At 43.9% G+C, this 22,906-nt stretch overlaps 2 protein-coding genes across 2 annotated transcripts; both read left to right on the top strand.

Annotated features, from left to right (window-relative positions):
* The first annotated feature begins 211 nt into the window (after positions 1-211).
* pole2 (polymerase (DNA directed), epsilon 2) lies at positions 212-11,448 on the top strand. Its single transcript, XM_020487212.2, has 19 exons — positions 212-332; positions 871-971; positions 1,308-1,383; positions 1,491-1,568; positions 1,841-1,934; positions 2,557-2,631; positions 2,753-2,836; positions 3,165-3,221; positions 3,366-3,414; positions 3,520-3,592; positions 3,856-4,028; positions 4,326-4,415; positions 4,530-4,584; positions 4,780-4,839; positions 4,946-5,023; positions 6,618-6,726; positions 10,685-10,861; positions 11,025-11,092; positions 11,267-11,448. Exons 1-19 carry the CDS (start codon positions 238-240, stop codon positions 11,283-11,285), a joined length of 1,611 nt encoding a protein of 536 aa, XP_020342801.1. The 5' UTR covers positions 212-237; the 3' UTR covers positions 11,286-11,448.
* An 89-nt stretch (positions 11,449-11,537) lies between these two features.
* Positions 11,538-21,157, top strand: klhdc2 (kelch domain containing 2). Its single transcript, XM_020488368.2, has 14 exons — positions 11,538-11,684; positions 12,378-12,626; positions 12,905-12,984; positions 14,736-14,853; positions 15,208-15,320; positions 16,197-16,278; positions 16,543-16,626; positions 16,748-16,828; positions 17,069-17,127; positions 19,458-19,567; positions 19,650-19,722; positions 19,879-19,966; positions 20,109-20,161; positions 20,383-21,157. The coding sequence occupies exons 2-14, from the start codon at positions 12,384-12,386 to the stop codon at positions 20,504-20,506; spliced, it is 1,308 nt and encodes a 435-aa protein (XP_020343957.1). The 5' UTR covers positions 11,538-11,684; positions 12,378-12,383; the 3' UTR covers positions 20,507-21,157.
* The last annotated feature ends 1,749 nt before the right edge of the window (positions 21,158-22,906 follow it).

The following is a 22,906-nucleotide window of genomic DNA, read 5'->3' as shown; positions in this document are numbered from 1 at the left end:
ATACATTAATAACCATGCCAATTGATCATGCAATGATAAGTAATAATCTGGGTAATAGCTATTTACATGTCTGGCTGCTTTATCCATGTGTTTTTGAGAATACCCACTGTTTTGAAAACCTCAGCTGACTTCAAACAGCAAATATCGGCAGAATCGTGCAGTAGTGAAGCTTGTGTAGAATCTTTGCTTTGAAGGAAGTGACGAAACATATAGGCGGAAGTTAATATTTAGCGCCAAATGTTGATTGTTGAAGAAAGATTGAACATGGAGGTTCGCAGAGTGAAGACGAAAGTATCTGCTGGTTTCAAGATGAGGGGACTTATGCTTCGACCGTACGCTGTCATTTGTCAATCATGTTGTTCTTGACATAATATTTGGTTTACAGTAAATGTAATGGCTGCATTACTAGTTAGTAGCTAAATCTGTCTTGTTGTGTCAGTGATACCAAGAAAGAAACTAGGAGGCTAAGGTTAGCTTAGCTACAGTAAATTACATGGACAGCTAGCTAGACATTTTAGTAGTATGCTATGCATATTTAAGCATTTAATCTATAGAAATTAATGCAAATGTTGTATGTTTTTAATAGGAATGATGGGATTGATGTCTGGCAGTCAGAGGTATACTACAAAGCAGCGTCAATGAGTTAGCCAGCAAACTTTGATAAACAACCAGAAATAACAATTGATTTGAAAGTTAGCTAAACATAGATATGTGTTTGGTTATTAAGTCAATTAGACCATGCCCATTTCAAGTATATCTTATCTAAAAAAGTTATTTCAGAATATTCAGACAAGTTAGCTGGCTAACTCCTTGATCCAGCTTTGTAGTATACCCCTCAGATGTGTTCGTTGTGTTGTTGTTGTCCTCCAGGGAAGCCAGCAGGTACCTGGTGGAGGTGTTGGAGTCTGTCGATGAGCTTGAACTGGATGATGTCATCGAGAGAGTCATGGATGCTGTGGAGAAGCAGCCATGTACGTCTTCTTCGATCATAACAAGCTACTAAAAATTATGTACAAAACTCAATACAGTCAGTTGTGTTGGCTATTTTTTTACATGACCTTTTATTTAACTAGGCAAGTCAGTTAAGAACAAATTCTTATTTTCAATGACGGCCTAGGAACAGTGGGTTAACTGCCTTGTTCAGAGGCAGAACGACAGATTTTTACATTGTCATCTCGGGGATTCGATCTTGCAACCTTTTGGTTACTAGTCCAATGCTCTAACCACTAGGCTACCTGTTGCCACAAATGTATTTCAGAATATTCGATGCTTGTGAATGATGTAGCTATTCCTCTTCTCCTGGACAGTGTCCTCCAGTATGATTGAGCTGGCTGTGGTGGAGACTGCTGTTCAGGACTGCAGCCAGTCATGTGATGAAACCATGTAAGTTGAGAAAGGTGTCAGTCTCACAATACCCAGTTTCATACACATTCTCTAGATAGTCATCCTCAAATTTGACTTATTCGTGTGAACTATTTAATTATTTTCAGAGATAATGTTTTCAACATAATTGGCGCTTTTGACGTGCCAAGATATATCTACAGCACAGAGAGGAAGAAGTTTGTACCGTAAGTATGAATGTATAAACCTTGACTTCCTGATGCTTTACTGTTTGTTTACTTGTTTAATTACTTGTTTGTGCTGTGTACTTGATTCAGCTTTTATCTGCCAAGTACTGGCAACATGCAAGGTAATAAAACTACTACTACTATAGGTTGACCACATCTAGTCTACATGGTTCACATGTTTTATCAAAAACACTCTAGAATAAATGATCTTTCTATTGAAACCAACATGTGAAGAAACCCATCAGTGAAAGCGTTGTTTGTTCTTCACCTAGCCTCAACATGACCACCCACTCTGTTCCAAGTCTCTGTGGCTCAGCCAGGGACAAGGCAGAGCTCTTTAGGGAACGCTACATACTCCTACAGCAGGTCAGTAGGCTACATTTCTTTGCCCTCTGAATCCATCATAGTTTGATGATCTTTGTATATTTTGGCCTTAAAGCAACTGTACCAGTGTTTCCAGACTTCTCTGACATAATATTACCTATATGTAATTACAATATGAGTGAAAAAGTTTTCCTTAAAATTTTTTTGTTAATAACAGTATGTTAAAAAGCATATTTTCTGTGGGGGTATAGTGGTCATTAAAAATGTTCACTAGAGCAGACCGCTGATTGGCCAGCTCATCTTCCTCAGGAGGACGACATCATTTATGAGGAAATAGCAAGCATTTTAAACAGTCTGTTTGAGGTACAAGTTTGAGGTGGGGTTAAAAAAATAAAAAAATCTCCAATTTATGCTTTGGCCACATACGAGTGTAGGATGAGTCATCAACATTATTTGGGTATGGGTTAACAGAATATTAACTTTTAAAAGTGAGATTTTCATTGGACAGTTACTTTAAAAAAACTTTTCTTTCCTGAGACGCTGCTCTCTGTGAGGTCGTTGTAAAGAGAATGTGTTCCCAATCCACTTAAATAAATGAAAAATTAAATCCGTGATAAATAAAGGTGTACCCTGATCCACATTGACAGTTACCCCGTTTCTGTAGCGTACACATCGGCACGAACTCTTCACCCCACCTGTAATAGGGGCAGCAGCAGAAGAAGGCAGAAACAAATTTCAGGTAATAACTCTGTCATAACCTAAAACACACTTAAACATGTTTAGTGGATTTGATATAACCTAAGAGGATGTTCTCATGTTGAACATTGATTGCCCTGATCTTGCTCTGTTCTTGTTTTCAGCTTCAGACTGTTGAAGCACTTTTAGGTAGTACGGCTAAACTAGGAGAGGTCATTGTTTTGGGGATGGTCACACAGCTTAAAGAGGTGAGCAGCTAAAATTCATGTTAATTACTTTTTAATTGGAAAATATAGTAATATCTATAGATATACAGTGCCAGTCAAAAGTTTGGACACACCTACTCATTCCAGGGTTTTTCTTTATTTTTACTATTTTCTACATTGTAGAATATTTGTGAAGACATCAAAACTATGAAATAACACATGGAATCATGCAGTAACCAAAAAAGTGTTAAACAAATCTAAATATATTTGAGATTCTTCAAAGTAGCCACCTTTTGCCTTGATGACAGTTTTGCACACTCTTGGCCAACTCTCAACCAGCTTCACCTGGAATGTTTTTTTTTTTTTTCAGGGGAAATTCTATCTGGAAGACCCCAGTGGTACAGTACAGCTGAACCTCTCAAAGGCAATATCCTTTCACTGGTGGGGATGGTGATGGAGAGCGAATGCTACAAATGTTCTTACATAATTCAAGGGGCCAATTAAAATCTTGAATTTCGTCAATTTTGATTGTATTTCAGATCATGCATGTTTTCTTTAACCTTGTCCTCACCAGTTCCACAGTGGACTTTACACAGAGTCCTGCTTTGTTTTGGCAGAAGGTAAAATAATTGATCTTCTCCATCCACGTTAATGGACATTGAAGGAGATATACCTTATTGTGTTATGCAATGACTTAGTAGTCCGGTCCTCTTTCCCCCCCATAGGCTGGTATGAGGACTCAGTCTTCCATGTCAACGCATTTGGATTCCCGCCGACTGAGCCATCATCCACCACAAGGTCAATAGATTACAATGTTGCTGACCTATCAGTGTTGTCTTCATTTAGAAATGCACATTACCTACATAATGTATTCTCCTCTGAAAATCAGTAGGTCTACTGAGAAGGGCGATAGTTATTTTAAATTCCAATGTATTGTTTTTAACTCTACAGTTGGCATTTAAAAATATATTTTCCTTTCCCCTATGTTTATTTATATATATATATACAAGAAGATAAACAAATAAATGTAAAAAACAGCTGATGAGCATGGACTTTTTTAGGGCCTACTACGGTAACGTGAACTTCTTCGGTGGGCCGTCCACCACATCGGTGAAGGCCTCAGCCAAGCTAAAGCAGCTGGAGGAAGAGAACGAGGACGCCATGTTTGTGGTGGTCTCAGACGTGTGGCTGGACAGCGTGGAGGTGCTGGAGAAGATCCACCTTATGTTCTCAGGTTCGTTCCACCCATAACGTCACTGACAGAAGAGGAGCTCGTATGGGGGTATTAACCAGGTTACTGTAAAGCACTTTGTGACAACTGTTTATGTAAAAAAGGCTTTCTAGATACAATTGGGTTCATTGATTGACTCGAGCATTTATGCAAGTCGTATTAATGTTGACACTGATGGTTATTGTCATGCGTTTCATGTCCATCTCTGACAGATTTTGAAGTCTCCATCAGTGGGCTCAATTTCTATCTCTCCTGCTTAATAGTATGGTCTGAAACAATCTTAGCATGTTTCCATTGTAGGATACGCAGCCATGCCTCCTACCTGCTTCATCTTCTGCGGCAACTTCTCCTCGGCCCCCTATGGAAAAACACAAATCAAATCACTCAAAGGTAAGAAAGAAAAAATAATAATGCCCTGCTTGTGAAGTTATACTGGCCTGGCAAATGGGTTATGACAGAAGCATTAGTACACACAATTGAAGTATTTTCTCCCCCCCCCCCCAGAGTCTTTGAAAGTTCTTGCCGATGCAATCTGTGAATATCCCAGCATCCACAACAGGTAACGTGTGAGGGAGGAAAACCACTTGGTTGACCTAAAAGTCTGATATTCCAGGAAACAATTTCAACAGTACTACATTGTTGCATCCAGGGTGACAAACTGTTTGGGAAATATTCACCATGCTGCATTATGGGTCTTCTACGGGAAATTGTTGTGTTTACTTGTCTAACTGAATGCATCCTTTCAAAATTGCAGTAGTCGCTTCGTGTTCGTCCCCGGGCCTGAAGACCCTGGTCCGAGTACAATTCTACCCAGGTGAGAGTTGAAAAACAAGATACCTGTTATTCCTCTGTTGTGTTGCTCATGATTTGACTGTAGTCCTCTGATGTACTGTACTTGATATAAATACTTGTGTCCTCAGGCCCCCATTGGCAGACCACATCACTGAGGAGTTCAGACAGAGGGTGCCATTCTCTGTGTTCACTACCAACCCATGCAGGTGACTGAAATATATGTATTTTTAAATGTTTTAAACCTTTATTTAACTAGGCAAGTCAGTTAAGAACAAATTCTTATTTACAATGACTCTTATTTACCATGGGCAAACCCAGACGATGCTAGGCCAATTGTGCGCCGCCCGAAGGGACTCCCAATCACGGCCGGTTGTGAATCAACTTGGAAATATAATATTTGTTGATTTATTCTATTTTGAGGAATTTGTCTCTTGAGCTTTATTAAAGGGATATACAGTGCATTCGGAAACTATCCAGACCCCTTGACTTTATCCACATTTTGTTACAGCCTTATTCTAAAATTGATTAAATCGTTTTTTCCCCTGTATCAATATATCAATATACAAACAATGCCCCATAATGACAAAGTAAAACTGAGTTTTAGATTTTTTTTTTATATATATATAAAAAAATCGCATTTACATAAGTATTCAGACCCTTTACTCAGTGCTTCGTTGAAGCTACCCTTGGCAACGATTACAGACTTGCATGTTCTTGGGTATGACGCTAAAAGCTTGGCACACCTGTATTTGGGGAGTTTCTACCATTCTTCTCTACAGATCCTCCCAAGCTCTTTTAGGTTGGAACTTGAGCATCGCTGTACAGCTATTTTCAGGTCTCTCCCTAGATGTTCGATTGGGTTCAAGTCCGGGCTCTGGCTGGGCCACAAGGACATTCAGAGACTTTTCCCGAAGCCACTTCTGCGTTGTCTTGGTTGAGTGCTTAGGGTCGTTGTGCTGTTGGAAGGTGAACCTTCACCCCAGTCTGAGGTCCGGAGTGCTCTGGAGCAGGTTTTCATCAGGGATCTCTCTGTACTTTGCTCCGTTCATCTTTCCCTCGATCCTGACTAGTCTCCCAGTCCTTGCCACTGAAAACATCCCCACAGCATGATGCTGCCACCACCATGCTTCACCGTAGGGATGGTGCCAGGTTTCCTCCAGACCTGACACTTGGCATTCAGGCCAAAGAGTTCAATCTTGGTTTCATCAGGCCAGAGAATCTTGTTTCTCATGGTCAGAGTCCTTTAGGTGCCGTTTGGCGAATTCTTAAGTGGGCTGTCATGTGCCATTTACTGAGGAGTGGCTTCCGTCTGGCCACTCTAGCGTAAAGGTCTCATTGGTGGAGTGCTGCAGAGATGTTTGTCCTCCTGGAAGGTTCTCCCATCTCCATATGTTTAAGATCAGAGAGACATAAAAATCGTATCCAGTTCATCTGACTGGGGAAGTGGATAAAAGTTTGGATTTTGGCAACAAAGCCCAACATTGTCAAAAACATTTGGTTCCATTTGCTCATTATAACAAACAGTCAAGGCTGCTGAGGGGAGGACGGCTCATAATAATGGCTGGAACGGAGCAAATGGAATGGCATCAAACGCTTTAAAACCATGTGTTTGATGTACTTAATACCATTCCACCTATTCCACCCCAGCCATTACCACAAGCCCGTCCTCCACCGTTCAGGTGCCACAAACTTTCTGTGATAACAATTGACCATTCTTTGACAGTTAGTTCTCACAGGTTTTGTCATTGCATGTAGTCTTTTAACATCTCACGACCTGTGACTCAAATGTTCCTATGTCAGAATCCAGTACTGCAGCCAGGAGATTGTTGTCATCAGAGAAGACCTGGTGAACAAGATGTGCAGAAATTGTGTCCGACTGCCTAGCAGCAACCTCGACATTCCAAACCATGTGAGTCTTAGCTTCTCAGTTATGACATACCCAACATATACTAGTACAATTACCTACATTACCAGTCAAAACTACTTTATTCCAGGGATTTTCTTTATTTTTACTATTTTCAACATTGTAGAATAATAGTGAAGACATCAAAACTATGAAAGAACACATATGGAATCATGTAGTAACCAAAAAAGTGTTTAACATATTTTATTTGAGATTCTTCAAAGTAGCCACCCTTTGCTTTGATGACAGCTTCACACACTTGGCATTCTCTCAACCAGCTTCATGAGGTAGTCACCTGGAATGCATTTCAATTAACCGGTGTGTCTTGTTCATTTGTGGGATTTCTTTCCTCCTTAACTTCTTGACGCTACCCATCCCTTGAGCGGGATAATTGTCATCAGCAACCGCTAAATTGCATAGCGCCACATTCAAATAATGACAAAAACTATTCATATTCATGAAATCACAAGTGAAATATTGCAAAACACAGCTTAGCCTTTTGTTAATCCACCTGTCGTCTCAGATTTTGAAATTATGCTTTACAGCGAGAAGCAATCCAAGCGTTTGTGTAAGTTTATCGATCGCATGACAAAACATTAAGTACACTTAGTATTTAAAAAAAAATATATATTTCACCTTTATTTAACCAGGTAGGCTAGTTGAGAACAAGTTCTCATTTGCAACTGCGACCTGGCCAAGATAAAGCATAGCAGTGTGAACAGACAACAGAGTTACACATAGAGTAAACAATTAACAAGTCCAATAACACAGTAGAAAAAAAAGTCTATATACATTGTGTTCAAAAGGCATGAGGAGGTAGGCGAATAATTACAATTTTGCAGATTAACACTGGAAGAGCAGAAAAGTAAATAAATATAAACAGTATGGGGATGGGGTAGGTACAATTGGGTGGGCTATTTACCGATAGACTATGTACAGCTGCAGCGATTGGTTAGCTGCTCAGATAGCAGATGTTTGAAGTTGGTGAGGGAGATAAAAGTCTCCAACTTCAGTGATTTTTGCAATTCGTTCCAGTCACAGGCAGCAGAGAACTAGAACGAAAGGCGGCCAAATGAGGTGTTGGCTTTAGGGATGATCAGTGAGATACACCTGCTGGAGCGCGTGCTACGGGTGGGTGTTGCCATCGTGACCAGTGAACTGAGATAAGGCGGAGCTTTACCTAGCATGGACTTGTAGATGACCTGGAGCCAGTGGGTCTGGCGACGAATATGTAGCGAGGGCCAGCCGACTAGAGCATACAGGTCGCAGTGGTGGGTGGTATAAGGTGCTTTAGTAACAAAACAGATGGCACTGTGATAAACTGCATCCAGTTTGCTGAGTAGAGTATTAGAAGCTATTTTGTAGATGACATTTCCTAAGTCGAGGATCGGTAGGATAGTCAGTTTTACTAGGGTAAGTTTGGCGGCGTGAGTGAAGGAGGCTTTGTTGCGGAATAGAAAGCCCACTCTAGATTTGATTTTAGATTGGAGATGTTTGATATTTACCATTCCAGTGTTTTACTTGCTATATTGTATTTACTTTGCCACCATGGCCTTTTTTGCCTTTACCTCCCTTCTCACCTCATTTGCTCACATTGTATATAGACTTGTTTATACTGTATTATTGACTGTATGTTTGTTTTACTCCATGTGTAACTCTGTGTCGTTGTATCTGTCGAACTGCTTTGCTTTATCTTGGCCAGGTCACAATTGTAAATGAGAACTTGTTCTCAACTTGCCTACCTGCTTAAATAAAGGTAAAATAAAATAAAAAATAAAATATGAGTCTGGAAGGAGAGTTTACAGTCTAGCCAGACACCTAGGTACTTATAGATGTCCACATATTCTAGGTCGGAACCATCCAGGGTGGTGATGCTAGTCGGGCGTGCGGGTGCAGGCAGTGAACGGTTGAAAAGCATGCTTTTAGTTTTACTAGCGTTTAAGAGCAGTTGGAGGCCACGGAAGGAGTGTTGTATGGCATTGAAGCTCGTTTGGAGGTTAGATAGCACAGTGTCCAAGGACGGGCCGGAAGTATATAGAATGGTGTCGTCTGCGTAGAGGTGGATCAGGGAATCGCCCGCAGCAAGAGCAACATCATTGATATATACAGAGAAAAGAGTCGGTCCGAGAATTGAACCCTGTGGCACCCCCATAGAGACTGCCAGAGGACCGGACAGCATAGTATCAGGTAGCTTGGTCACGAAAAGCAGAAAAGCAATCAAATTAATCGTTTACCTTTGATCTTCGGATGTTTTCACTCACGAGACTCCCACACAACAAATGTTCCTTTTGTTCCATAAAGATTATTTTTATATCCAAAATACCTCCGTTTGTTTGTCGCGTTATGTTCAGAAATCCACAGGAAAGAGAGGTCACAACAACGCAGACGAAAATCCAAATAATATCCATAATGTCTACAGAAACATGTCAAACGTTTTTTATAATCATCGTTTTTAAAATAGATATTCGATAATATATCAACCCGGGAGTGTAGGTTTTTCAATAGGACAGGGAGAAACAATGGCTGCTTTACTCTGTTGTGCAAAACTCACTCTGAGAGCCTCCACCTATCCACTTACGCAATGTGATCTTTCTCGCTCATTTTTCAAAATAAAAGCCGGAAACTATGTCTAAAGAATGACACCTTAGGGAAGCCATAGAAAATGGAATCTGGTTGATATCCCTTTAAATGGAGGATAGGCATGCATAGGAACAGAGGTTTCAAAATAAGAGGCACTTCCTGATGGGATTTTCCTCAGGTTTTCGCCTGCAATATCAGTTATGTTATACTCACAGACAATATAAAAATAAAATAATTTTAAATATACATTTTTACCCCCTTTTTCTCCCCAATTTCGTGGTATGCAATTGTTAGTAGCTACTATCTTGTCTCATCGCTATAACTCTACAAGGTTCAAAGTCATGCGTCCTCCAATACCCAACCAAGCCAAACTGCTTCTTAACACCGAGCGCATCCAACCCGGAAGCCAGCCGCGCACCAATGTGTCAGAGGAAACACTGTGCACCTGGCAACCTTGGTTAGCGTGCACTGCGCCCGGCCCGCCACAGGAGTCGCTGGTGCGAATGAGACAAGGATATCCCTACCGGCCTAACCCGGATGACGTTATGCCAATTGTGCGTCGCCCCACAGACCACCCGGTCGCGGCCGGTTACGACAGAGCCTGGGCGCGAACCCAGAGTCTCTGGTGGCACAGCTGGCGCTGCAGTACAGCGCCCTTAACCACTGCGATACCCGGGAGGCTCACAGACAATATTTTGACAGTTTTGGAAACTTTAGAGTGTTTTCTATATAGGCTTTAGAGTGTTTTCTTTCTAGGCTGTATGAGGGCTATTTGACCAAGAAGGAGAGTGATGGAGTGCTGCATCAGATGACCTGGCCTTCACAATCACCTGACCTCAGCCCAATTGAGATGGTTTGGGATGAGTTGGACCTCAGAGTGAAGGAAAAGCAGCCAACAGGTGCTCAGCATATGTGGGAACTCCTTCAAGACTGTTGGAAAAGCATTCCCGGTGATGCTGGTTGAGAGAATGCCAAGAGTATGCAAATCTGTCAAGGCAAAGGGTGGCTACTTTGAAGAATCTAAAATCTATTTAATTTAACACTTTTTTGGTTTACTACATGATTCCATATGTGTTATTTCATAGTTTTGATGTCTTCACCATAATTCTACAATGTATAAAATACAAAAAATAAAGCAAACCTCTTGAATGAGTAGATGTGTCCAAAATTTTGACTGGTACTGTACATTATATAAACTTAGCTAGTTAGTTTGGCCCGTATTCACAAAGCGCATCACCCCCCCCCCACACACACACACACCTAGATCAGCACCCCTACTCTGAGGTGCTTTGCGTGAATATTTGTCCTGTAGTTAAATTTATTCTTCATGAATGATAACGACATGAAAATGTCTGACAATCACCAATAAACTCTCTTTCCCCAGTTTGTGAAGACCATCTTGTCTCAGGGCCACCTGACTCCCCTGCCGCTGTATGTCAGTCCAGTGTTCTGGGCCTATGACTATGCTTTACGGGTGTACCCCGTGCCTGATGTCATCATCTTTGCGGACAAATATGACCCTTTCAACATCTCCAACACAGACTGCCTCTGCATCAACCCGGTACGTTATGCTTATTCCTAGATTTCCACCATTTTGTTTTATTATGAGACTCGGTATGAGATGTTGGTCTTGGGTTTCGAACTATATTATGATGAGATCTTATATTCTTAATTTAAGATTTTAAAAATATTTTTTTATATATATTGTCATTCTGTTCTTGCAGGGCTCCTTCCCAAAAAGTGGCTTCACTTTTAAGGTATATTACCCATCCAACAGGACCGTTGAGGACAGGTGAGATTTATTTTTTTACTCTTTGTTTATGCATGCTCTACACATAATTCACTTGGTGCTAATCATTGCTTTACTGGCAATATGGTAACTATAGTATATTGAGAGTCAACTTGGTTTTCATGGCAGTCTTCATTTCTCTTTGCTGATCTAAATATGTTTTATTTTTCCTCACAGCAAACTTCAAAGCCTCTAAAGACCATAAGGATTATTTTGGACGGGGGGGAATCGGCTGTTATAGTTGTGTAAAAAAAAAAATGTTTGTAAAATATGTCTAAAAATACTTTTGCTAAATCCCTTTTTATTTTATTTGTATGTACCTTTTGTATCATGGAGAATAAAGGTTCACTGTCATTGAATTGTCATCTTTGTGCTTTTTTACTTGACTGGTTAATGTTGACTCTTCTGTACTTGCATAAATCAAATGATTATATTTGACCTCACAAAGATGGCGGAAATAAGAAGTTATTGGTTAATTCCGGTCAGGCATCTTGTAATTGACGACTTCAACCAGATGTCGCATAATAATCACTGAACAAAAACAACGTTTCACACTGAAGGCCAAAGCAGCCGTGGACCATTTAAAGCAGACTACGTAAGTGGATTTTTTGTTGTTGTTGTTGAAAGGTTGCATAGTTCCTTTTTTCAAAGTTTAGGTGGCGTTAAAACGCAGTTAAATTGGTTGATAGGGCGAACTGTGTAGTACGTTAGCTAGCTTGCAGACAGCTAAGTTTGCTAACGTTGGCTAGGTAGCTTTTGGTGTCACGTTGAGTCGGTATATGCAAAACATGATGCTTACTGCAAACTAGTCTTTTTGCACAAGCTACGCATTTATATTGTCTTCATGATGGCAAGCAAACCAACATCATGACTTGTGTTTCCATGTAAACCAACAGTCAGGGCACCAACCATCAGCCATGGTGGTACTGAAACAGTTGCCAGCTGTTGATATTAACTTACTTAGCCGGCAACAACAATTCTAGTCCTACCCTGTAACAGCTAACGCTATATATTTGACTAAAAAGAGAAGACATTTTACAATCTGAATTACTTATAAATCTCTTAGAATTCATACTGTAAAACGTATTCTCTTTTTAGTCATACTAACCCTGTTCATAACACAGCCCATTGTTGGCTGAGCTACCTGCTTAGCTATATCCTATAGCTAGCTGCATGTTGGGATGAGATTTAACTATAGTGAATGTCTGTATTGTTCCAATACCCCTCATACTCCTCTACTCTGAATCCCTGTGTATGCAAAACTATGTAGCTCTCTTCTCCCTTCCAGGTGATCATGGCAGAAATGGAGGAGGACATTCCTGACCCCTTGCCTGTTGAGGAAGATGAGGAGTTGGAGAGGGATGAAGAGGAGGGAGAATTTGACTGGGTGGTGGATGAGGCTGATGAACTCGATGATGAGGATGTAGTTGTTCTGGACACAGAAGCAGAGCCCTTTGAGTTGGAGCAGCCAGCTGAGCGCAGTGGCCACATAGCAGCGGTGGATGGACACTACATGTACGTTTGGGGAGGATATAAGGTAAGCAAGTATGACAGGCATTCTGAATAGACTTGTTTATATGATAGTGTATCTAAATAATTTAATTTGGAACTATACCATTTTAATCAATGATTGAAACAATGATCAATCAGTCTTCAATCAATTATAGTTTTTATTGGAAGATTTGCTGTCAACTTTGACCTATGAATACCATTTGCCACAGTCCACTTTGCCAGATATAACACAGCCGAACTCCCAGCCAACATGTTTACAGATTATGTAATTCCATTGACTTCCCTCGTTTGTCTTGTCATTAGAATTCCCAGACCACTGGCTTCTTTGACTTATACTTGCCAAGGAATGAAATCTGGATCTACAACATGGAGACAGAACGATGGTAATAATTATTTTTAAATATACTTTTGTTAGTGTCTAGCGTGTCTCAAATGATATGGCTCCCTATATAGTGCCCTACTTTTGACCAGAGCCCTTACAGTGCCTCGCGAAAGTATTCGGCCCCCTTGAACATTGCGACCTTTTGCCACATTTCAGGCTTCAAACATAAAGATATAAAACTGTATTTTTTTGTGAAGAATCAACAACAAGTGGGACACAATCATGAAGTGGAACGACATTTATTGGATATTTCAGACTTTTTTAACAAATCAAAAACTGAAAAATTGGGCGTGCAAAATTATTCAGCCCCCTTAAGTTAATACTTTGTAGCGCCACCTTTTGCTGCGATTACAGCTGTAAGTCGCTTGGGGTATGTCTCTATCAGTTTTGCACATCGAGAGACTGAAATTTTTTCCCATTCCTCCTTGCAAAACAGCTCGAGCTCAGTGAGGTTGAATGGAGAGCATTTGTGAACAGCAGTTTTCAGTTCTTTCCACAGATTCTCGATTGGATTCAGGTCTGGACTTTGACTTGGCCATTCTAACACCTGGATATGTTTATTTTTGAACCATTACATTGTAGATTTTGCTTTATGTTTTGGATCATTGTCTTGTTGGAAGACAAATCTCCGTCCCAGTCTCAGGTCTTTTGCAGACTCCATCAGGTTTTCTTCCAGAATGGTCCTGTATTTGGCTCCATCCATCTTCCCATCAATTTTAACCATCTTCCCTGTCCCTGCTGAAGACAAGCAGGCCCAAACCATGATGCTGCCACCACCATGTTTGACAGTGGGGATGGTGTGTTCAGGGTGATGAGCTGTGTTGCTTTTACGCCAAACATAACGTTTTGCATTGTTGCCAAAAAGTTCAATTTTGGTTTTATCTGACCAGAGCACCTTCTTCCACATGTTTGATGTGTCTCCCAGGTGGCTTGTGGCAAACTTTAAACGACACTTTTTATGGATATCTTTAAGAAATGGCTTTCTTCTTGCTACTCTTCCATAAAGGCCAGATTTGTGCAATATACGACTGATTGTTGTCCTATGGACAGAGTCTCCCACCTCAGCTGTAGATCTCTGCAGTTCATCCAGAGTGATCATGGGCCTCTTGGCTGCATCTCTGATCAGTCTTCTCCTTGTATGAGCTGAAAGTTTACAGGGACGGCCAGGTCTTGGTAGATTTGCAGTGGTCTGATACTCCTTCCATTTCAATATTATCGCTTGCACAGTGCTCCTTGGGATGTTTAAAGCTTGGGAAATATTTTTGTATCCAAATCCGGCTTTAAACTTCTTCACAACAGTATCTCGGACCTGCCTGGTGTGTTCCTTGTTCTTCATGATGCTCTCTGCGCTTTTAACGGACCTCTGAGACTATCACAGTGCAGGTGCATTTATACGGAGACTTGATTACACACAGGTGGATTGTATCTATCATCATTAGTCATTTAGTTCAACATTGGATCATTCAGAGATCCTCACTGAACTTCTGGAGAGAGTTTGCTGCACTGAAAGTAAAGGGGCTGAATAATTTTGCACGCCCAATTTTTCAGTTTTTGATTTGTTAAAAAAGTCTGAAATATCCAATAAATGTCGTTCCACTTCATGATTGTGTCCCACTTGTTTTTGATTCTTCACAAAAAAAATACAGTTTTATATCTTTATGTTTGAAGCCTGAAATGTGGCAAAAGGTCGCAAAGTTCAAGGGGGCCGAATACTTTCGCAAGGCACTGTATATCTACTGTCTGTATTTGCAGGAAGAAGCAGATGACTGTGGGTAACCTGCATACCTCCATGTCTGGCAGCTGTGGAGTGTGTGTGGATGGCGTCCTCTATCTGTTTGGAGGCCACCATGCCAGGGGAAACACTGACCGGGTGAGAATATACCGTGTGTGCATGTACAATGGACTCTGTTATGTCTTGTAGAATCTTGGCACCTAAGGTTGTGTTCAGTCCGTCCCTTTTCAGAAACTGTGTTTACAAAAATATTTTATGTACTGCATGCTAAGAACTATGTTTTCGATAATTTTTTGGTTAAAATCCCCACTTTCAGCATCGGATGTTAATTCATCACGGCAGGATTTATTTATTTATCTACATCTCACCTCAGAAGTCTGTTTTCCAACAAACCATTTAAATGTTAATGTCTGTTACGAAACTTATGATGTTGTACCTTTTTTGATTTCATACCATCGCAACGTTGTCCCTCTTCTGCTTCGTGGCCTTCAGGTCTTCCGGCTCCCCCTCCGAACACCGGCCCTCTGCTGGGAGGAGATGAAGGATCTCAAGGGCCTGGCACCGTCCTGCAAGGACAAACTAGGCTGCTGGGTCCACAAGAACAGGTGAGGTGGCCCATTGGCAGTCAGTGAGTTAGATTATAGAACCGGTTAGGTGGCCCATTGGCAGGCAGTGAGTTAGATTATAGAACCGGTGAGGTGGCCCATTGGCAGGCAGTGAGTTAGATTATAGAACCGGTGAGGTGGCCCATTGGTAGGCAGTGAGTTAGATTATAGAACCGGTGAGGTGGCCCATTGGCAGTCAGTGAGTTAGATTATAGAACCGGTGAGGTGGCCCATTGGTAGGCAGTGAGTTAGATTATAGAACCGGTGAGGTGGCCCATTGGCAGTCAGTGAGTTAGATTATAGAACAGGTGAGGTGGCCCATTGGCAGTCAGTGAGTTAGATTATAGAACCGTTGAGGTGGCCCATTGGTAGGCAGTGAGTTAGATTATAGAACCGGTGAGGTGGCCCATTGGCAGGCAGTGAGTTAGATTATAGAACAGGTGAGGTGGCCCATTGGCAGGCAGTGAGTTAGATTATAGAACCGGTGAGGTGGCCCATTGGCAGGCAGTGAGTTAGATTATAGAACCGGTGAGGTGGCCCATTGGCAGGCAGTGAGTTAGATTATAGAACCGGTGAGGTGGCCCATTGGCAGGCAGTGAGTTAGATTATAGAACCGGTGAGGTGGCCCATTGGCAGGCAGTGAGTTAGATTATAGAACCGGTGAGGTGGCCCATTGGCAGGCAGTGAGTTAGATTATAGAACCGGTGAGGTGGCCCATTGGCAGGCAGTGAGTTAGATTATAGAACCGGTGAGGTGGCCCATTGGCAGGCAGTGAGTTAGATTATATTATATTGTTGTTGCGCCATTACATATTGCCTCTAAAGAAAGAGATGTTTATTTTGATGTTTCTCAATGAACTGCTCTGTGTGTCGACAGGCTAGTATTCTTCGGGGGCTACGGCTATATGGCACAAGGAGCTCACCGAGGGACATTTGAATATGATGAAACTTCATTCATGGTATGGTCAACTCTGCAGCTGCTTTTTAATGGCAGTATGAAAACAATGGTCTGTTTAGTCTATTAGTCTGCAGTAAAGGGACTCGTCAGTAAGGGTAAATCCTTGGTCGTGTTCATTAGGCACCCAACGGAAGAAAATGGACTGAAACAGGGAGGGACAACCTGGACTTGTCCAATAAGAGTTGTCAATTTTGGTGTTTTGTAGAAAAATGTTTTCTGTTGCATGGCCTAAGGAACACAACCCCTTCACTGTGTGTTGTAACAGGGAGATAATCCGGGGCGGGGCTGGAACAACCACATTCACATCTTAGACCTGGAGAAGTCCACTTGGAGCCAGCCAGTCACCAAGGTAACGCCGTTCCCATAAATCCTGTCACGTTACGACTTTGTGTTGGAAGCCATTTTGTACAGCTGTCTCAGTGGGAGCCCCATTCTCACCTCTCCTTTCCCTCCCTCTCTCCTGGCGAAAGGGCAACGCCCCCTCTCCCCGGGCAGCGCATGCCTGTGCCAAGGTGGGCAACCGAGGCTACGTGTTTGGGGGGCGTTACAGGGTAAGTAGGAATGTTCTTTGAAAATAGAGTTTACTCAAGTTCCTGCTGAGTTTATGGTCATGCTGTCTAATGTAAAACAATATCACTGGCCTGTAGACAGAGATTTAGGTCTTCACGATGTTAATTTATATGATTTACATATTGTTATGCCTTGTTACAACATAGATTATAAAGGATATTGTGTTCTAAATGTTTGATGCTCTTCCTCCATATGAGTAAGGCTTGACTCTTTCGCAACAGGATTACCGCCTGAACGACATGTACTACATCGACATGGATTCCTGGGAGTGGCATGAAATGTATGCTATGGCAACTTATCCATTTTTTTATGGGAGGATGTTGTGTTCTTACCCATGGATGTCCTTGTGTGTTCACCATGATGGTACTAACAACTCTTAACCCTCTCCCCCTCCACCTCCCCATGCTCCCCTCCACCTCTCCCGGTCCCACCTCTCCCGGTCCCACCTCCGGTCCACCTCTCCTGGTCCCACCTCCGGTCCACCTCTCCCGGTCCCACCTCCGGTCCACCTCTCCCGGTCCCACCTCTCCCGGTCCCACCTCCCCTCCACCTCCACCTCTCCCGGTCCCATCTCCACCTCTACCTCTCCCGGTCCCATCTCCACCTCTCCCGGTCCCATCTCCACCTCTCCCGGTCCCATCTCCACCTCTCCCGGTCCCATCTCCACCTCTCCCGGTCCCATCTCCACCTCCACCTCTCCCGGTCCCATCTCCACCTCCACCTCTCCCGGTCCCATCTCCACCTCCACCTCTCCCGGTCCCATCTCCACCTCCACCTCTCCCGGTCCCATCTCCACCTCCACCTCTCCCGGTCCCATCTCCACCTCCACCTCTCCCGGTCCCATCTCCACCTCCACCTCTCCCGGTCCCATCTCCACCTCCACCTCTCCCGGTCCCATCTCCACCTCCACCTCTCCCGGTCCCATCTCCACCTCCACCTCTCCCGGTCCCATCTCCACCTCCACCTCTCCCGGTCCCATCTCCACCTCCACCTCTCCCGGTCCCATCTCCACCTCCACCTCTCCCGGTCCCATCTCCACCTCCACCTCTCCCGGTCCCATCTCCACCTCCACCTCTCCCGGTCCCACCTCCACCTCTCCCGGTCCCACCTCCACCTCTCCCGGTCCCATCTCCACCTCCACCTCTCCCGGTCCCATCTCCACCTCCACCTCTCCCGGTCCCATCTCCACCTCCATCTCTCCCGGTCCCACCTCCACCTCTCCCGGTCCCATCTCCACCTCCACCTCTCCCGGTCCCATCTCCACCTCCACCTCTCCCGGTCCCATCTCCACCTCCATCTCTCCCGGTCCCACCTCCACCTCCATCTCTCCCGGTCCCACCTCCACCTCTCCCGGTCCCACCTCCACCTCTCCCGGTCCCATCTCCACCTCCACCTCTCCCGGTCCCACCTCCACCTCTCCCGGTCCCACCTCCACCTCTCCCGGTCCCACCTCCACCTCTCCCGGTCCCACCTCCACCTCTCCCGGTCCCACCTCCACCTCTCCCGGTCCCATCTCCACCTCCACCTCTCCCGGTCCCATCTCCACCTCCACCTCTCCCGGTCCCATCTCCACCTCCACCTCTCCCGGTCCCACCTCCACCTCCACCTCTCCCGGTCCCACCTCCACCTCCACCTCTCCCGGTCCCATCTCCACCTCCACCTCTCCCGGTCCCATCTCCACCTCTCCCGGTCCCATCTCCACCTCTCCCGGTCCCACCTCCACCTCTCCCGGTCCCACCTCCACCTCTCCCGGTCCCACCTCCACCTCTCCCGGTCCCACCTCCACCTCTCCCGGTCCCACCTCCACCTCTCCCGGTCCCACCTCCACCTCTCCCGGTCCCATCTCCATCTCCACCTCTCCCGGTCCCATCTCCACCTCTCCCGGTCCCATCTCCACCTCCACCTCTCCCGGTCCCATCTCCACCCCTCCCGGTCCCATCTCCACCTCCACCTCTCCCGGTCCCATCTCCACCTCCACCTCTCCCGGTCCCATCTCCACCTCCACCTCTCCCGGTCCCATCTCCACCTCTCCCGGTCCCATCTCCACCTCTCCCGGTCCCACCTCCACCTCTCCCGGTCCCATCTCCATCTCCACCTCTCCCGGTCCCATCTCCACCTCTCCCGGTCCCATCTCCACCTCTCCCGGTCCCACCTCCCCTCCACCTCTCCCGGTCCCACCTCCCCTCCACCTCTCCCGGTCCCATCTCCACCTCCACCTCTCCCGGTCCCACCTCACCTCCACCTCTCCCGGTCCCACCTCCCCTCCACCTCTCCCGGTCCCACCTCCCCTCCACCTCTCCCGGTCCCATCTCCACCTCCACCTCTCCCGGTCCCACCTCCACCTCTCCCGGTCCCACCTCCACCTCTCCCGGTCCCACCTCCACCTCTCCCGGTCCCATCTCCACCTCTCCCGGTCCCATCTCCACCTCTCCCGGTCCCACCTCCCCTCCACCTCTCCCGGTCCCTCCACCTCTCCCGGTCCCACCTCCCCTCCACCTCTCCCGGTCCCACCTCCCCTCCACCTCTCCCGGTCCCACCTCCACCTCTCCCGGTCCCACCTCCCCTCCACCTCTCCCGGTCCCACCTCCACCTCTCCTTGGCCTTCTGCAGGAGTGTTCCTCAGCAGGGTCCTGTGGGACGCTCATGGCACTCCTTAACCCCTGTGTCACCTGACCACATATTCCTGTTCGGAGGCTTCACAACTTCCCGAGAGACGCTCAGTGAGTGAAGAATATTTAATTTTCCTTAAGAGTCCATGGCTCGACCACAATGAATTCCTCTATCTATTTGTCATGTATACAGGTGATGCTTGGCTGTACTGTGTCAGCAAGAACGAGTGGCAGCAGTTCAAGCACAATCACACAGAGAGCCCCAGGTAATATCTCCATAGAGATCAATGAGTCTATAAAAACTATCTTCATGACAATATCACCAAATAAGTGGTTAGGAAAAGAAGCTGCGTGTCTCACTGTGTACATTGTTTGTGTTATGAGTCAGTGGTGATTTTTCGCTGATTTTGTGTGTGTGTCAGGCTCTGGCACACGGCCTGTTCCGGTCCTGGCGGGGAGGTGTTTGTGTTCGGTGGCTGTGCCAACAACCTGCTGTCCCATCAACGAGCGGTGAGGACGGTTAGAACAACACTCAGTCATAAACTACTAGACCTTTCTTGGTGTCACTTGAAATTAGAACAAAAAAAAGATTGATAACCAGTTTTACTACCAAGTACAGTCTGAATATGTTCTTCCATTTCTTTTTCAACAGGCTCACAGCAAAGAGTTGCTGGTTTTCACTGTTCAACCCAAGTCACTTGTTCGGTGAGTAGAAACCGAACCCAGACAATATGGCCCATACACCGAAATACTGTTTTTCATTGCATGCATTAATGAACACAACCCAAAGTCCAGGTCCCTGTTTCAGTCAGTTTCCTTCTGCCTAATGAACACGTCAACTCTTGATACAATACATCTTGTGGTCAACCTAAAACTTACCTTCCCATGTGAACTGGGAAGTTAAATATTGCCTGATTTTGTTTTAGGTTCTGTATGGAAGCAGCGCTGCAGCACAGAGAGTTGCTATCTGGGTCCTGGGACTGCCTGCCTAAACATCTGCTACACACTCTCAGACAGAGGATGGGAGGCATCAACGCCCTGGGCTCATAAGAGCCATATACCACCACGTTCTTTGGGGTGGTAGGGTTGAGTGTGTATGAGATGGTTGACTGCCACGGCCGTGCTGCTAGCTGAACGAAGAGGACAGCTCACCTGATCTTGTCACCAAGTGTCATGAGGAGTGGGTCGAGAAAAACAAAGTAAATTCGTGTAAATCATTTAGAGAAATGGAGGCTTTTGTAGGGACTAGTGTTGGCAAATCCCTTAGGCCAGTCAATCAGCAAACATGGCAACGTTATTTATCCTAATTCTGAGTGCTTACTTTTATGATGTATATATTGTATTGCATATATATGTGTGGATTTGGTGTGCCTGTGTTTAAAAAAAAAAAAATATGTATATTTTTTTAAGTAAAAGTATCATGTATTCAAACCTGCTGGAGAAGTGGCATACCTTAGACCATGTTAGTCAGAAGAGGCTCGTGTAGCATATTGTCTGTTTTAAATCAGGTAATACCAGTTACAATGGAGCCACATTGCACTGAATTTCATTATCAAGAAGTTACTTGTTTGGTATTATTCTTGTCTGATCTGCACAGCTTTCCCTTGACATTTTTATTATAAAATATATTGTAAAAAAAATAAAATAAACATTTAAAATGTTTAATTTTGAATTAAGAAAATAAACCAGACAAATATGCCAGATCCGATTCTGATCTTTTACATACACACATTATCTTGAATGATAAATGTAAAAATCTGTGAAACAACTGAGGGAAATGTAGGCTTTTCCTGTCATCCATATATTCATTTGCATATTATCAGTCAATTGAAGGCATCAATTAAGTCAGCATCGTCTTATTAAGGGATGGGTTGACTCATTGTCTCTGGTTTTCCTTTGCATCATGATACTGTCCAGATGGGAAGAAATCCCATTACCAATTTATTCTATTTATTATTTGGCTGCCAGCAGATTAGGTGCTGATACTTTAACATTGTCGTGGATGTTTCTAGATAAATCCATATCCTGAAACGAGCGATAAAAGGATGTGAAAACCAGAGCTCGCTTTTCACACTCATGGATGGTTAGTGATAAGTGATTAAGCAGTCATTCATATGGCCTAAGTGCTTGCTTAAATATTCCAGACAGCCAGAATAAGACCGAGGCAAATTTGTGTGATTTACTATATATATATATATATATATATATACAGTTGAAGTCGGAAGTTTACATACAACTTAGCCAAATACATTTAAACTCCAGTTTTTCACAATTCCTGACATTTAATCCTGTCATAGGTCAGTTAGGATCACCACTTTATTTTAATGTCAATCTGTCAGAATAAGAGTTGAGTGATTTATTTCAGCTTTTATTTCTTTCATCACATTCCCAGTGGGTCAGAAGTTTACATACACTCAATTAGTATTTGGTAGTATTGCCCTTAAAACGTTTCGGATAGCCTTCCACAGGTTTACCACAATAAATTGGGTGAATTTTGGCCCATTCCTCCTGACAGAGCTGGTGTAACTGAGTCAGGTTTGTAGGCCTCCTTGCTCACATACGCTTTGTCAGTTCTGCCCACAAATTTTATATAGGATTGAGCTCAGGGCTTTGTGATGGCCATTCCAATACCTTGACTTTGTTGTCCTTAAGCCATTTTGCCACAACTTTGGAAGTATGATTGGGGTCATTGTTCATTTGGAAGACCCATTTGTGACCAAGCTTTAACTTCCTGACTGATGTCTTGAGATGTTGCTTCAATATATAGAAACAGGACATGTTTGTCCTCTACACATAGAAGACAAATTGTGCAAACTACTTTTATGTCTGTTCTAGATTGTGGGGATATTATTTACATGCATGCTACGGCATCAACACTTAAACCGCTGGATGCTACTTATCATTGCACACTCAGATTTATTACAGGCGCTAGCTACAGAACTCAACACTGTGTTTTATATCAACATGTGGGTTGGACTTCGCTGTCCATGAGACGAGAACAACATGCTCTCGTGTTTGTCTATAAAGCACTTCTGAATAAACTACCTTCTGATTTATCATCACTTCTCAACATTATAATTATAATTCATGAAAACAGGTCTCAAACATGGATTACACTTGAGGCCCATGCGATTTCCAGAGTTGGGTATGGCTGCCTTTTCCTGTTATGCTCCTTGCCTATGGAATAGCCTGCAGACTAAACTGAGACTCTTGTCCCCCTGTCGCCCATTAAACATTTATTGGAGGATTTTTATTGTTCTATTTCTTCTAACTGTTTCGGGTAATGCAAGTTCTTGTGCTGTTAGGGGAATAACCTGTTAGAGGAATAACCTGTTAGGGGAATAACCTGTTAGGGGAATAACCTGTTAGAGGAATAACCTGTTAGGGGAATAACCTGTTAGGGGAATAATCTGTGTGTAAATGTAACAATCTGCTGCTGGTATTTTTTGT

This window comes from Oncorhynchus kisutch, linkage group LG7 (genome assembly GCF_002021735.2).
Source record: "Oncorhynchus kisutch isolate 150728-3 linkage group LG7, Okis_V2, whole genome shotgun sequence".
Classification (NCBI taxonomy): domain Eukaryota; kingdom Metazoa; phylum Chordata; class Actinopteri; order Salmoniformes; family Salmonidae; genus Oncorhynchus; species Oncorhynchus kisutch.
This window is presented reverse-complemented; position numbering and strand designations above follow the sequence as displayed.